The 14198-nt window shown below is 45.6% G+C and overlaps 1 protein-coding gene across 2 annotated transcripts in view; it reads left to right on the top strand.

Annotated features, from left to right (window-relative positions):
• LOC134434842 (uncharacterized) overlaps nucleotides 1–14198 on the top strand; it is a 66502-nt gene that overhangs the window by 17988 nt on the left and 34316 nt on the right. Inside the window, exons 9-14 of one of the 2 annotated variants that reach the window (XM_063183471.1) lie at nucleotides 2835–2882; nucleotides 3454–3619; nucleotides 4488–4568; nucleotides 4888–4918; nucleotides 5209–5407; nucleotides 6352–8839. In XM_063183471.1, the coding sequence (XP_063039541.1) occupies nucleotides 2835–2882; nucleotides 3454–3619; nucleotides 4488–4568; nucleotides 4888–4918; nucleotides 5209–5407; nucleotides 6352–7857 (2031 nt within the window). In that variant the 3' untranslated portion in view covers nucleotides 7858–8839. Of the gene's footprint in view, nucleotides 1–2834; nucleotides 2883–3453; nucleotides 3620–4487; nucleotides 4569–4887; nucleotides 4919–5208; nucleotides 5408–6351; nucleotides 8840–14198 lie in introns of those variants that run through there. The other variant, XM_063183469.1, reaches the window with a different exon arrangement.

Below are 14198 nucleotides of genomic sequence, written 5' to 3'. Positions count from 1 at the left end.
GAATATGCCATCTGAAAAGCACACTGTTTCTCTTCAGAGACACATCAAGATGGACTGTAATCTTGCCAGCAGAGGGAGACAGTTGAGCACGTTTTTTTGTTTTGCAAGAAATATTATTTCCATATGCCTGAAGCTATGTGGTTTGGAGGAATTGTCTTTTAAAAAGTGCGCTGGATGTGGGGGCAAGTGTAAAGGAAGGTGTAATTTCTTCAAGTTTATATCTGAGAGGCCTATTGGACAGTACGGTGGACTATAGTTCTGTAGGAGATAAGTCCAGTAGGAGGCAGCAATGCAACATTCTGGATGCCAGCTGCCGCAACTAGAAAGAAGGGGACACGGCGCGACTTGAGGAGCCCTGGAGAAACCCTGATGCTACCATGGCGGAACACACTCGCTCGTGTGCGATCTGTGGCAGTAGAGCATTGTCGATGCATCTATTGGCGCTCGGAGGAAGGGCACCCCTGCCCTGCCTTCCACTCCAGTCCAGCCCCTCCCTTTATAAACAGTTGGAAGTTTCGGTAACACTTTCTATGAAGCCCATATCTATAGCGCATTATGAGTGCATTTATATCAAATTATAATGCGCATTATAATTACTTACAACACGTTACGACTACACCCATGATGTTTCATGACGCTTTATGTTAACAGTAATGAATAACCATGAATTTAGTTTATAATTCTTTATAAATCCAAGGGTGTTATGAGTGCTCATGACTGTATATGAACTACAGGCTGCCTGATGGGGCTTATAGTGCATTATGATGCATTATAGATGTACATTATGCAGTGCATTATAGATGCATCCATATGAACTTTACTTTACTTAGAGCACACATTGACGACTTATGATCTCACGTGAAACATTATAACATCTTATGAGGCCTTATGACAGTTTATCATCCAGGTCTGTGCATAGAGAGGTATAACGCATCATAATGTACTATAAGCCCCATCAGGCAGCCTGTAGTTTATAGCCAGTCATGAGCATTCATTACACCCTTGGATTTATAAAGCATTATAAGCTAGATTCATTGTTATTCCTAACTGTTCATATAAAGCATCATGAAACATTATGGGTGTAGTCATGATACGTTGTAAGTAAGGGTGGGCATAGATTTTTTTAAAAATCTAGATTAATCTCACTGTAATTATGAAATTAATCTAGATTAATCTATATCAAAATGGCTCATTCAGAATAGGCACGGTAGCGAAATAATGATGAAAGAAACCTCTTAAGACGGATGGCGCATTACACCAGAGCTCATCTCTTTTTTCCAAAATGCATCTCAGCTTCAAAAAAATAAATTTCAAAATGAACAGTGCTGTAAATTGTGGCAAATACAGATACATCTATCAAACATTTAGGCTATTTGAACAAAATGACCTCAACAATTCAGCATTTGAGAGAGAGAGAGAGAGAGAGACTGAGACTGAGACTGCCACTGACTGTTAAAGAGGGAGGATCTAGGCTACTACGCTCTAGATATGTAGAACCTACAGCTCTGGCCCACAGTGATTTGACAGTTGTTCTCAAAGTTAGAATGCCAGAGGAGTCACAACTCGAAATTAATTCAGTTTGAAAAAAAAAGAAATCTCACTGACTCGCAGATATCTCACTGACTCGCAAATGCGCTATTGTAACACAAACATTTAGCGAGAGTAGATATTGACAGTTTCAGTTTGTCAATCATATCACACGGAATGTTTTGCAATTATGGCACAGGCAAGATTTCTGGAACAGGATTGTTTTTTTTGTGTTCCATACAATGCGCGAGGCAATAGCTGTCTGGCTGGTCACACCTTACTTACTGCATCATTGGGTCACACACAATAATGTCTCTCGCTTCACCTCAAACAATAACTCTCTAGTCTACCACTTATGAAAATAAAAACATTCAAACAACGCCTACCACGGTAGAGAGATAAATGTTTTCAGCATGCAAACACTGTTCATATTTAGTAGGTCTGCTGAAGCAGCAGGTGGAGAGGAGAAGCGACTGGAGCGCTGAAAGCGTCTGTCAAAAATGCTATGGTGACGTGCATAGGCTACCCAAACTCCAAACCCAATTTTGAGAATAGATTAACGTGCGATATTTTCTTTATCGCCCGATAAGAGTCTCACATTATCGCAGCACGTTAACGTCGATAACGGCCCACCACTAGTTGTAAGTAATTATAATGCGCATTATAGTTTGTTATAAACGCACTCATAATGCGCTATAGATATGGGCTTTAAGTAAAGTGTTACCGAAGTTTCTACAGGGTAAAAAAGTACTAGAAAAGTAGATGCGGAGTGGACACTGGGAGCGGTTCATTGAGACAATGGTACGGTCGTGTTCTATTTGTGGAAGCAAAACTTATCCAATGTACAATTTGCCCAAGAGTGTAGACTTGAGAAAGATATGGCTGGAATTTATCTTTGGATCACAACCAGCGTCGTACCCCATGTCGTTAGGTGTGTGTTCAAAGCATTTCCAAGAAAGCGACTTCGTCAATGCCGGTGCTTACAACGGTGGTTTTGCGTCTAAATTGGCGTCAAAAAAGCCTGGATCTTCACCGTCACTAAGATCAGCCACAAATTCGACGGTGATTGAAATGTGAACTATTCCATCTAGGTTTTCATGACATGCCATGGAAGAGTGAGTTGAGCTGATAGGATGGCATTTGTCCGTCAATGGGGGATAAGGGGAGTGTCGTTGGCATGCTCTGCATTATGCTTCAAAGGTGTCATCATCATCAAGCCCTCACATGCTGCAGACACATCGGTCAATAGAGTCCATCCATTTATTTGGTTCATTTGTTGATTCACTCACACTCTGTTGTGTGTCCAGGTGATGACTGAGGAGGATGTCCAGGTGAAGACTGAGGAGGATGTCCAGGTGAAGACATCTTTTATGTACCTAATTTGCTTTTAACATCCTTTTAAATTCTTAACTTATTTTTGCTTCATCCTTTCTGCTACATTTTAATGTATCGTCCTCTTGGAACAAAACTGTGTTGCATTTTAATTACTGAATTGTAGCCTATGCATAGCCTATACTAACTGGCTAAGCGTTGCCAACATTGCTGATACAAACGGCTACTGGTCATGTCGTGATATAGGCTACCTATTTGGATAAAATCAGCGCACATCTTCTAATTAATGCAGATGTGACGGAGGTCATCTTGCACCTGTTCACCCCCCTCGGGGATCGAACGTGCGACCTCGTCAACTACAACGGTTCGGCAATGGGAGACACAGTACGATACCGCTGGGCCAAGAGACTAGTCTCTCGGCCCAACGGCACGAGACTGTATGAGGCTATCGGAGGGAGGTTTACCAATGTTCCACGCCAACTCTGTGCTAGTTAGCCTCCGTTACACAGACACATCGGTCAATAGAGTCCATCCATTTATTTGGTTCATTTGTTGATTCACTCACACTCTTGTCTGTTGTGTGTCCAGGTGAAGACTGAGGAGGATGTCCAGGTGAAGACTGAGGAGAATGCGAACAACTCCATTGAGTCCCATACGTTTCTCATGAAGACTGTGGCGTGCCAGACTGAGCGTCCTGGAGTTGCCACTGCGTCAACCCAGCTCTCCATGAGAACGCTCGGTCCAAAGTTCTGCAGCAAAGGTACATGGGATTTGTAGTTTTGTTTTTTGTGCATTCATCTAAAACACGGCAAAAGCTTTAAAAGAGTTAACTCATTGGATGCCAACCATATTGACATCATGCAGCCCAGCAGTGCCCGACTATTTCCAGCATTTTGGGTAGTTTTCAACACTCTTCTCTTGACGTTAAACTTCGGCTTTTTTCGCACACCTCAGCTGGCAGGTGCGTCGGAGATGGCACCATGGGTCACTCAGCAATAGTTTAAAGAAACTCCCGCACACTGACCATTTCGCTGTTCTTTCTTTAATAAACGACGTTTCGGTACTAGACCTTCATCAGGCAATCTCTTTCATTCATCTCAACACAGGCTTTTTCAAAACTTGGTTGACAGATAGCGGAAAGACGCATTTTGATTTTTATTTTTACTATTATTATTATTATTATTATTTTTGTTTTTTGTTCTTTCATCTTCTGTGCAATGCTCTAACAGTGTTCATGTACACTATAGCCTACTCAAAGCACCCACCACTGTGGGTGCGTCTTTCTGTGAATGAGTGACGTGATCGTAACGTCGGACCTGATTGGTCCGCTATCTGTCAACCAAGTTTTGAAAAAGCCTGTGTTGAGATGAATGAGATTGCCTGATGAAGGTCTAGTACCGAAACGTCGTTTATTAAAGAAAGAACAGCGAAATGGTCAGTGTGCGGGAGTTTCTTTAAACTAACACTCTTCTCTTGGACATGAATGGAGGCCCCTCATCTTTTGTGTGTGCGTGTGCGCGCGCGAACGTGTGTGTGTGTGTGTGTGTGTGTGTGTGTGTGTGTGTGTGTGTGTGTGTGTGTGTGTGTGTGTGTGTGTGTGTGTGTGTGTGTGTGTGTGTGTGTTTCAGAAACCCAGACTGCTGCGTGGAGATCCCTGGGCAACGGCACAGAGCTTCCCATGGCCAAAAAGAAGCCCACTGGACCAAAACGTACGCCCCCCAACTAAACACACACACACACACACACACACACACACACACACACACACACACACACACACACACAGACACAGACACACACACACATTGAAGTGTTGCACATAATGTAATGCATGCCAGTTAGCACAACTAGAACTTTATTCATCTCCCTCACGACACCTAGTGTATAGACCCAGTACACTACTTGCAGCCCGGCCTATAGTTCACCTGGTACCACGTCTGCGTTTCAGGTCATGGGTTCGAGACTTTATCTGGACTGTTCAGATGGTTACACTTATGCTGACGTTTTTATTTTCTGTATTTGTTACAGAGAACCAGAGTCTCTCCCTCAAGTCCGACAAGTAAGTTCTTCATTTTAGTGGATTTTGTCTGCGTGTGTGTGTTCCGCTCAAATCTCTGCAAGAACTTTTAAATGATGAATAGGACTCTGTGATTGGTACACTCGCCTGCCATGCGGCTGACCCGGGTTCGATTCCCGGCCCGGGTCCTTTGCAGACCCCTCCCCGTCTCTCTCCCAATTCGCTTCCTGTCCACCTCTCACACTGTCCTATCAAATAAAGTTTTAAAAAAAAAAATCTTCAGAAACGTCTGCCTAATGTAACGTAATGTAATGACGTGCTTATGTCTGCAGGATTGGTCTGCATGAGGAGGTGACTGTGCAAGTGTCCTGCCTGCTGCAGTTCTTTGAAAGGTGTTTGGGGTGCGATGGTGAAGCGTGCAGCCTGGTGACGCGCCGTGAGGGAGCTGTCTTCACCGTGACACAGCAGTGCTGGATCTGTCAATTCACTGTGACATGGGAGAGTCACTCACAACTGGCTGCTGTTCAAAATGTAAGTCCTGGCAAGTAGTCTGTGTTTTTAATTACATTCATAAAAATGGGCCCTGCCGTGGCCAACCGGTAGGGCACTCGCCTGCCATGCGGCTGACCCGGGTTTGATTCCTGGCCCGGGTCCTTTGCCGACCCCTCCCCGTCTCCCTTGCTTCCTGTCCACCTCTCACACTGTCTTATCAGAAAGGAAGTCAAAAAGGACCAAAAACAAAAAAAATCTTTAAATACATTAATAAAAATGAGTAGATAAATGTATCGCCTTCTGTTCCAAAGCTGACCTTTGCTCTGCTCCAGGCACTGCTTGAACCAGAAATGTATTGTATGTCTCATGCAGACGTGATTTCATGTATATTTGAGAGCATGGGGTGCAGGGCTTGACACTGGCACCTGCCAACCGGCCAAATGCTGGTAAAACTTGGCTGTAACAATTTCTGTGTCACTAGCCAATTTGACTGGGAGCTTATTCTGTGGTATGACATATCAGAATAGCGTATATTCTGCACTTTGCCCTTGTGTATCAATTGTTTGTATTTAAGTTCAAGAAAAAGCTCAATTACTCAGTTTCTAATTGTTTCATCTTCTTGCTTTATTGTCTCATATTCTGAGGTTAGATGTACAGCCTCATGATAAAGAAAAAAATAATTTCAAATTTGTGGCTAGTAGAATAGCTGAATGGCTAGTCACTCGGGAAAACCACTAGCCACAGTGGCCGGCAAGCGAAAAAGTTAACGTCAAGCCCTGATGGGGTGACAAAGTTATACAGTAATGTTTGCAAATAATATTACATTTTGAAAAATAACACCTACTTTACAATGTCCTTACAATGCCCTCTATGGTTTGAGCATTAAGATTATGCCAGCATTCGTGCGCTTACCAAACACGGCGAGTACACTGAAGCCTACTCTGTATCAGACAACTGATCCAAAATGACTTTGTATCACATAGGTACCACGAGACGAGGAGCAAGAGGAAGAGGAAGAGGATATGGAGGAGGAGGAGGAGGAGGAGGAGAAAAAGGCAAAAGGTACAAAGAGGAAGAGGAGGGATAGCGATGAAGATTGGACTCCAGACGTGGACGAGTTCAACAGGGAGTTTGTTCGTCAGTCATCCGATGACAGTGGAGGGTCCAGTTGTGAAGAAGATGATAGTGATGATGAACGTGTCTCTGAGATGGCATGGTGCTGCGAGTGCAGGTCGAAGGTCAGCTACGGGTGCCTCGAAGACAATCACCCTCTGTTTCACTGCTGCGTTCTCTGTGGCAGCGCAGAACCTCACAAGGACTTGGCTCAAAGAGGAACTGAGAGCACCTGTGATTCTGAGCAACCCCTTCGAGAGACCTCTTTCACCAGCACACCTGAGGGAGAAGCTGAACGGTCTAACGGCCAACAGGTTGACTGTAGTCTGCACCTGAAAGAGGCCAGTAGAGGTCCTGAGGAACTAACCAGCACCAATGACAACCAAGACAAGACTGACCATATCCAACCAATAAGTGCCACTACTGAGGATCCACACAGTTTAAGCAGCCAATGCGGTGCCATTACTGAGAGTCCACATAACCAATCGCGTGACACTTCTGAGGGGCTACACAGTATGAATAGCCAATCAATCGCAACTACTGACCTTCCACACAGTATCAACCAATCGGATGCCACTAGTGAGGTTCCGCAAAGTGAAAGCAACCACACGTCATCCATAAATGGTGAAATCCAAAATGATGACACAGGCTGTGAACTCGAGTCTGTACCGAGCAAGCCGCCGTTTGCCGTTTACTTCAGCGATCCGTACAACCTGCAGTCTCACATGGATCAGCACCATCTCAGCTGCAGCCAACGAAAGCTCTGCCCAGATTGTGGCAAGTTCTTCATAAAACGCAATGCCGCGATGGAGCACGATTGCGAACACAAGGTGAAATCGTTTGTCTGTGCGACGTGCGAGAAACGGTTCAGCACCAAGGCGGGTTTACATTCACACCAGCACGTTCACAGAGATGATTACCTGGTGTATTGCCAGTTCTGCTTCAAGGAGTTCAGGCAAACGGTAGACAAAGTCAAGCACGAGGAAAGCCATCAGGGAGAGAGATGGAAGTTCTGCTGCCGTTTTTGTCCCAAGCGCTTTATGGACCGCCAGAGTCGAAGTGCTCACAGGAAGACTCACTCGACGGAAGACAGATTCTTTTGTAAGTACTGTGACAAGGGATTTAGGGACATGAATCAACTACGGAGACATACGTTGCTTCACACTGGAAAGAAGCCGTTCACCTGTGAAGTGTGTGATCGCTCCTTCAACCAGCGTGGCCACCTAAAGTCGCACATGCGCCTCCACACAGGGGAGAGACCCTTCAAGTGCCAGCAATGTGAGAGGAGCTTCAACCACAACGTCAGCCTCAAGAATCACGTCCAGCGACACCACGGACCCAAGACAGCCACAGCTGAACAGGAGAACCAAGAGTAGGCTTTTGTTTGCAGCATGCAGGTTCCAGAACTGACCACGGCTCATCCAAATAGACTTTGAAGAGCAGGACTGAGAGAACAGCGAGAATGAGTCAGGGCGGGTTTCAGAACTGATTGATCTTGGCGTCTTCTAGCATGCAGGATGCGTGTTCCAGAACTGCAGAATATTCCAGAATATCCTTTTTTTACAACTGCTAGAAAGTTCTGGAACATAAGACTGGACATACAGTAAATGCAGAAGTGCATTTCCTTGAAATTATTCATTGAATCATAACACAGATATTAGCGGTAGTCGAATGTCTGGGTTTCAGCCACTTTTAAGATGGCAATTAGCAAAAGCAGTTGGCTAGGTGATTATACATAGAAAGTGTGTGTGCCCGAGCAAGTGGGTGTGTGCGTGAGCAAGCAAGCGAGTGAGTGAGTGAAGCCAAGTCAAGGCAAGCTAAGCCACCTACCTACCTACCTCAGAGAATGATTGTTGCCATTGTGTCAAGGATCTCACTGTCTTCTTGACTTGGTTGTTAGTTCTGACTCGTTACATGTCTTCCGAGTCTTTTTCGTTTCGTTTCCTTTGAGTATTTTGACACTACTTTGGCTATTTCAAAAAAATCCACCTGCCTTCTTGTGTCAAGTATCTTGATATGTTTGCTTTCAAACTTTTAAAGTTAACGTTTTCACATTTATTTGGACACCATCAACTTTATTCCAGAGTCGAGGTACAATTTCAAGAAGCCACACAAGGATGCATACCCATATAATAAAAAAGAAAGGCACATACCCCGGATAGATACATACTATTTTTACTGAATCGAGTTTGCCTTGTCATATGTTGTGGTCCGTTCATGTCCAAGAAATGTTTACTTTCTTCTACCGTGTTCTGATGGAGAAAAAAGTTTGGATGCACTTGCGTTGACTAGAATATAACACTGGGAGGAAAATTAACTGTTTGATTTTGGTTTGTGACAAGAAAAACTTTGCTGCAGTCTGTGAGTGTGCCTTGTCTCTTTGATCTCTATGCTCTGACCCTCAATTTTTTTTCTATAAAATGTTTTGCACACTAACTAAATGTGTCTGTTATTACTGCTGTATGCTCTGCTTACAAGGTGCACCGCCCGGACTTGTGATCTGCCACAGAGGTAATTTCCCGGTGGGTCTCGTTGATTTGTTAAAAGGTTAGGGTTTGACATCCTACGTACTTCCGCCAAAGGATTGGCTCCACTACAAGTCTGGCTCCTGTTTTCTGTGGAGCGATTGCAGCGGCAGGATCTTGCCGCCTAACGCTCTCCAGAAAACAGCCAATAAGCGCCCCACGTGGGGGCAAAAGGGGGAGGACGCTCGTGACAATGACGTAAACATCTGAGTCAATGACTGGTCTGCGCCAGAGCCATCTAATAACAGAGTTGCGCAAACCGGGGACCAGGAAGTCGGTTGGTGATGTGATTCGCGTAGATTAAAATGTTTCTTAACAGTACACTTCTGTTCGTTGGAAACTAACACAGAACCATCACATATCAAACAAAGATTAAGTACAAACAAATTACATTACATTTACCACATTTTCTGTGTTCTACGGCCACCTCCTACAACTAAGTAACTTCTAATAGAACTAAAGTCAATGGGGATTTCCATGTTAATTCTCAGTGAGGCTCCATGAGAGCCGCCATTGCTGTGGAAAGATTGGTCCATAGAGGTCTATGGGAGTGGCGTAACTCTGTTATTAGATGGCTCTGGTCTGCGCTATGTTGTTGAGTAACTGTCACCGATTGGGTGAGAGCTGGCCAATCTTTTCAAACCATAACTGAGTGCAAACTTCCCGCTTCCTGCAATCGCTCCACAGAAAACAGGAGCCAGAACATGAATACGAAATTAAATGGTAGTATTATGGGATGGTCAGGACCAGGCTAGCACAGCAGATAATTTCCTCGTAAAATTTGTCTGAGTAAACCCCGTCACGTGACCGAAGTGCTTTCCGGTGACGTTGAGGACCATGATTTAACTCACAGAGACATTAAGCTTATTCGACTTCGATTTTTGTCGATCGATGTAGACAAAGCATGTGAGCGAGAACTTGTTGTCACAATGTGGGCTGGATTAAAACAGCGTATTTAAAGTCGGCCACAAATATGAACGAGACGATGAGCTCGCACCAGTTTGCTCTACTAACACACCACGTGTGAGGAGTGGGGGTACAGGCAGTGAGGAGGAGCTGAAGTGGGGACCTGCGCAAACTTGTGTAGAGGTGTGAGACAAGACTCATATACACACGTGAGTGAGTTGTTGACCAACCAGTTCATGGGCGCGTGACCCCGGAGGCGGTCTGCAGACGAGCGTTGAAGGGGATAAGCAACTGCAGAGGTTGCAAGATCTGACTGCAGTCGCATTCATCCCGCGATAGTTTGACACCTTGTGACATGCCACCTCATCGACGTAACATCACCGAAATGTTGAGGTTTGACAGGAAATCTAACCGTCATGCAACGTTTTGAGCCAGAATGCATTGCTGTCTAAACGCGGATGCAGCCGTTGCGGTATCTCGATCACACCTAGTGCATCTCGACACATACGCCTGTGCATGATGACAGTCTACAGTATGCGTTGCAAACCATAATCTAAATCAGTGGTTCTTAACTTTTTTTTCTTAAAGCACCCCCTTACCTGTGCCCAAGACAAGTCGTGCACCCCCATCCCAAACGTCTACACATATAATATACCCACTAAAAATGTTTTTACTGATTAATGAAGACATTAATCAATACTTTAATGACTTGACGTGGGGACCAAAACATTTTCTAATTTGGTCTTGATTTGGCCTAATTATAATGTTTAAAAGCTGAATTTTGGTCGCAACCTCAACACAAACAAAATTCCGTGCACCTCCTGAAATCTCTGGCGCACCCCAGGTTAAGAACCACTGATCTAAATTAACGATGGATGTGTGCCTACTACAGTATGTACCGTGAGTGTTTTACATTTCTGCTCTCTGTCTGTGTTTTACATTTTTGCCTCTGTCTCTGTCACTGTGGGTATCAGGAAGGTGTTCCAGTGAGAGTTGGGGATATGTGAATGCACTGACAATTATAATAATATAATAATAGCTGTATTTGTATAGCACAATATCATACAAGGCATGCAGCTCTAAGTGCTTAACAGATGGATAAACATCAATGTTAAAGATGAAAATGAAAGTGAAGTAGAAAGGAGGGACAGAGACACAACAAGAAAGAATAGCAAGAAGCTAGACGCAATAGAGAGAATAAGTAGATACTGTAGGTAAATGAGTAGATGTAGAGAAATGAGTATACGTTTAAAGCGGACATAAATAGAGAGGCATAAGGTTCACAGAGGTTGGGCCCAGGACAAGTGATAAATAGTCACACTGAATGGGGCGCTCAGATGTGGCCCCTGGTGACAACTAGGGGGACAACCGCCATTTCGAAATTGACGTTCAATTGTCGGAATGGCAGTATCTTATTTTCCATGAAACGTCCCGCCAATCCGACACCCCCTTGGAGCACAATTTATGCAGATTTCAGCACCACATGCGTGGAGAGCTCCGGACATGCCGCAGGTGTACAGTATGCTCGCTCCCCTAAAAGCAACTTGGTCTCGGTATGGCGGTGGGAAAAAGTAAGCACGATTTACCATATTTCAGCACCACATGCGTGGACAGCTCTGGACATGCCGAAGGTGTATGCTCGCTCCCCTAAAAGCAACTTGGTCTCGGTATGGCGGTATGAAAAAGTGTAGGAATGGCGGTGTTTGTCGGAATGGCGGTATGTCTGAATGGCGGTATGTAACTGGTGGCAACAGGGGTGAGGAAAAGCAATTGCAAAGCAATTTGCATCAAGAATATGTGTGAACAATATGACTATAACATAAGTGTACATTTATCTGCTTCCTTCCTTGGGAGGCCTGTTCAGATGTTTAAAGGTGCACTGTGTATGCTGGTGTCCAGAGTAGGTATTGCAACTATGCTGCTCACTGAAACTACTGCCTGCTAGAATTTTATCTTTTCATGGAAATTTACCAAAAAAATGAATTTATATTTACTTATACGACCAGACTACTGTACTTCAGGGCGTGCAAGAACATGAGTATAGTCAAGATGAGCCCTGATGTCCACCAGGTCAGCGTGGAAAGCAACACAGACTTCAGCTCCCAGGTCTTGGCTCAGTACGATGACCTGTTCAGTGACGAGCTGGGAGAATTTCCTGTCGTGTACTCCATGAAGTTGGATCCCAATGTGCATCCTTTGGTCCACCCCGCCCACCGCGTCTCTGTTGCAATGCCAGACAGAGTCAAAAGCGAGCTTGAGCGTTTGCAGCGCATCTGTGTCATAACACCAGTCACAGTGCCAACCGACTGGGTCTCCTCCATTGTAGCCACACACAAGAAAGACAAGAACGAGATCAGGCTGTGCATCAATCCAAAAGACCTCAACACAGCATTGAAGAGGCCCCACCACCCAATGCGCAGTGTGGAAGAGGTAGCAGCACAGATGTCAGAAGCCACAGTGTTTTCTGTTTTGGATGCCAAGAATTCTTTCTGGCAGGTGCGCCTTGACAAAAATTCGTCAATGCTCATCATGTTCAGCACCCCATTTGGGCGTTTCAGATTCCTGTGCATGCCCTTTGGCATCAACTCTGCAAGCAAAGTCTTTCAGCGCTCCATGGAACAGGTGTTCGCAGGCTACCCATGCTCAGTCATCATCGACGACATCCTCATCGGAGGGCGCAGTGTTGCTGAACAGGATGCCAACCTAAACAAGGTGCTCGAACGTGCAATGCAGGTCAACCTCAGGCTAAATCCAGCGAAGTGCAAATTCCGGCCCGGACCAGATGTCCTATGTGGGACACATCTTCACCCCTGACGGCCTGAAAGCAGACCCCACCAAAACAGCCGCCATCAACGCCATGCCAGTTCCCACGGACGTCACATCCCTGCAGCGGTTCCTCGGAATGGTCAACTACCTCGGCAAGTACATTCAGAACCTCAGTGAGATCGCAGCACCCCTGAGACAGCTCACACACAAAGAGACAGCCTGGTGTTGGTTCAAGCAGCACCAGGAGGCCTTTGACCGCCTTAAAGCCTGCCTGTCTAGCCCTCCGGTCCTTGCATACTACAACGTCGAGGAGCTAGTCACACTCACCTGTAATGCATCATCCCATAGTCTAGGTGCAGCATGTATACAAAATGGCAGACGAATAGCCTTCACCTCACGTGCCCTCACAAACACTGAAACACGGTATGCCCAAATTGAAAAGAAGTTACTGGCCATTGTCTTTGCTTGCGCTAAATTCAGAGACTATGGCTGAATCTCAAATGGTGCACTTGTGCACTTTAGTGTTCATGTTTCAGTGCGCATGCCGTATTAGTTACGCACTGAAACACAGTGCCCGAAGTGCACAAGTGTCCCATTTGAGATCCAGCCTATATTTCTGGAAAGCCCATCAACGTTGAAACGGACCACCAGCCCTTGGTCACCATCATGAAAAAGCCCATTCACATCGCCCCTGCCCATCTACAGAGGATGCTGCTACGCCTGCAGAGCTACAACATCAGTCTGGTCTACAAAAAGGGTAAGCACATGTATCTTGCAGACACCCTTTCCAGAGCTCCATGCACAAAGACCCCACAGAGCCGGTCCGAGGCCACAGAGTTTGAGGTCATGACTGTGGAGTGCATTTCCACGGCCTGTCCGGAGGAGCTGAAAAGGCACACGGCGCGCAGAATGATGTGCTACAAACCGTCAGTGCAGACATCTACAGAGGGTGGCTATTCAGGGAAGGCCAGGTGCAGGCCGCCATCACACCTTTCTTTCCCTACAGAGACGAGCTCAGTGTGGAAGACGGCATCATCATGAAAAGCCACAAAGCAGTCATTCCTCGCTCCCTGCAGAAAGAGTACATCAACATCGTTCACAAAGGTCATCCAGGTCTCGGCGCGACCAAGAGCAAAGCCAAGAGTGCCATCTTCTGGCCAGAAGGAGGAGCTGCTCCCATGCAAGGTATGCAACAGCACCACACCACATCAGCAGAAGGAACCCCTCAAGCTCCACCCCGTCCCAGACCTCCCATGGTCTACAGTGGCAGATGACATTTTCGATTGGCATGGGAAACAGTAGCCCCGTACGACTTTGTTGCGAGCGTCGATGTTGCAAAAGGCACGTGAGCGAGAACTTGTTGTCACGATGTGGGTGTTATTAAATACAGCGCATCTAAAGTCGGCCACAAATATGAACGAGATGATGAGCTCGCACCAGTTTGCTCTACTAACACACCACGTGTGAGGAGTGGGGGGACAGGTAATGAGGAGGAGCTGAAGTGGGGACCTGCGCAAACT

Source organism: Engraulis encrasicolus, chromosome 19 (assembly GCF_034702125.1).
Source record: "Engraulis encrasicolus isolate BLACKSEA-1 chromosome 19, IST_EnEncr_1.0, whole genome shotgun sequence".
In the NCBI taxonomy this organism is placed as follows: domain Eukaryota; kingdom Metazoa; phylum Chordata; class Actinopteri; order Clupeiformes; family Engraulidae; genus Engraulis; species Engraulis encrasicolus.
The sequence above is the reverse complement of the archived record's forward strand: the minus strand, read 5'-3'. Positions and strand labels throughout refer to the sequence as shown.